The sequence below is a fragment of the Carlito syrichta genome, unplaced genomic scaffold (genome assembly GCF_000164805.1).
Source record: "Carlito syrichta isolate Samal-C Ts95f unplaced genomic scaffold, Tarsius_syrichta-2.0.1 Scaffold304686, whole genome shotgun sequence".
NCBI classification, from domain to species: domain Eukaryota; kingdom Metazoa; phylum Chordata; class Mammalia; order Primates; family Tarsiidae; genus Carlito; species Carlito syrichta.
The window spans coordinates 37,339-39,482 of NW_007248782.1; the positions used below are offsets into that span (position 1 = coordinate 37,339).

At 49.8% G+C, this 2,144-nt stretch overlaps 1 protein-coding gene across 1 annotated transcript in view; it reads left to right on the top strand.

Annotated features, from left to right (window-relative positions):
- The window catches only part of SWI5 (SWI5 homologous recombination repair protein), a 10,101-nt gene extending 8,257 nt beyond the window's left edge, over positions 1-1,844 (top strand). Inside the window, 1 exon segment of the mRNA XM_021713702.1 lies at positions 1,522-1,844. Within this exon segment, the coding sequence (XP_021569377.1) occupies positions 1,522-1,586 (65 nt within the window). The 3' untranslated portion in view covers positions 1,587-1,844.
- Positions 1,845-2,144: the final 300 nt, after the last annotated feature.

The window sequence follows — 2,144 nt, forward strand, 5'->3', positions numbered from 1 at the left end:
TGCGGTGGCCGGGAGCGGCCACTGCACTCCAGTCTGGGCGACAGAGTGAGACTCCAACTCAAAAAAAAAGTTAGGCATGGTGGTGCATTCCTGCAGTCCCAGCTATTTGGGAGGCTGAGGCAGAAGGATCACCTGAGCCTTGGAGGTTGAGGCTGTGGTGAGCATTGATCGTGCCACTGCTCTCCAGCCTGGGCGACAGAGTGAGACTCCGACTCAAAAATAAAAATAAAAAGAAGGGAATGTGATGGGAGTGTCCTAGTGGTTAAGAGCATAAGCTCTTGTTAGCCAAATCAGATGACCTGAAGCAGGTGACCTATCCCTTTTGTTTATTCGGTGAATATTTACCGAGCACTTACTCTGTGCCTGGCACTCTCCATGATGCTAGGGACACTTTGGTAAACCAGATACTTGAAGGCCTCTTCTCATGTAGCTTGTTTTAGTGTTGGGTGTGGGAGGCATGGTGGGCATGGTGGTCAGTAAAGAAATGGACACAATAAATGAATTTCAAAATGCATTAAGTGCTAGAAAGGAGACACAGGGCAGGATGGGAGGATATTGAGGTATGAACAGGGTGGCAGTGGGATGAGGTAAAGGGGTCAGGGGAGGCCTCCAAGGAGAAGCCTTCCCGGGAGAGAAAAGGATAAGTATCCGTAGGAGAACAGAAGAGGAACAACATCATAGATGGGTAGACTGGCAGGGGTCGGTATGTGGACCATGCTTGGAGTGGGGTTTTCAGCAGGCATGGGATACAGTCAGCTGACACTCCAAGCAGATGACTCTCACTGCTGTGCGTGGAGTCCGGATTTCAAGGAGCTGTTTTATTCCTCTGCAAAATGGGATGAGGGCCAGGAACCAAAATGACTGGCCCCTGAATCTTGTATTTCCCAGACTTCAGAATGACAAGGAATAAATTGTTGTTGTTTGAGAAAAAGAAAAAGCCAGGCACAGTGGCTCACACCTGTAATCCCAGCACTTTGGGAAGCCAAGGCATGAGAATTGCTTGAGCCTAGGAGTTGAGACCAGCCTAGGCAGCATAGTCAGACCTTATCTCTAAAAAAATCAAAAAAATTATCCAGACGTGGTGCCACATGCCTGTAGTCCCAGCTTCCTGGGAGGCTGAAACAGGAGGATCTTCTGAGCCCAGAAGGTCAAGGCTATGGTGAGCTGTGATCATACCACTGCACTCCAGCCTGGGTGACAGTGAGACCCTGACTCAAAAAAAAAAGATGATGGAGTGAATGTTCAGGAAGTCCTCATTGGTGGAGTGCTGAATGCAGTGCCCAGCCCAGGGAAGAGCTCCAGTGTGAGTTGTCAGCGTGGAGTAGTCAGGCAGGACCCATGGAAGCGGCCTGGGAATAGGGTACCTCAACCAATTAGGCAGAGTACAGGTATTTCAAGCACTGGCTCGAAATCAGAAATGTTGGTCCTGAGTCAGGGTAGTGACACTGCCCAAGGCTTCGGCCACACTCCCCCCAACTTCTCCCCACTGGACACTCATCCTTCCTTCTTCCTTTCTTTCAGCTGTTATCCGACATGTCACCACCAGAGAGTTGTATCCAGAATTTGGCCTGGACATGAATGACTGAGCAAGCCCCTTGTCCACAGCCCACAGGGACAGGCAGTGTACACATGAGAAGCTGTGAGAACCCAACCAGCATACCTACAGGGTTTCCAGCAAGTAACTGCTGCAATGTCTCTTCTAGAGAGCCAGAGTCCAGAGGGAACCTAGGGAAGAAGGGGCAGGGAGGACGGGCGTCCCAGCTCCAAGTTTCCTGCAATGCCCCCATGATCCATGTGGAAGGGCATGTGTATCCTGCTTGTCAATAAAACATATCTGCCACTGATTGCCTCTTCTCTGATACCTCCTAATCATACCCAGGAGGAAGAAATCCTGCTTTTGATTGTAACAGACTTACATGTGCTAGGCATTGTGCTAATTAAGCACTTTATTTTTGTTAATTTTTTTCTTTTTTGAGTTGGAGTCTCACTCTGTTGCCCAGACTGGAGTGCAGTGGCCGCTTCCGGCCACCGCAGCCTCGACCTGCTGTGCTCCGGCAATCCTTCCGCCTCAGCCTTCCAAGTAGCCATAATTACAGGCATGCGCTACCACGCCCGGCTGATTTTTTGATTTATTGTAGAGATGA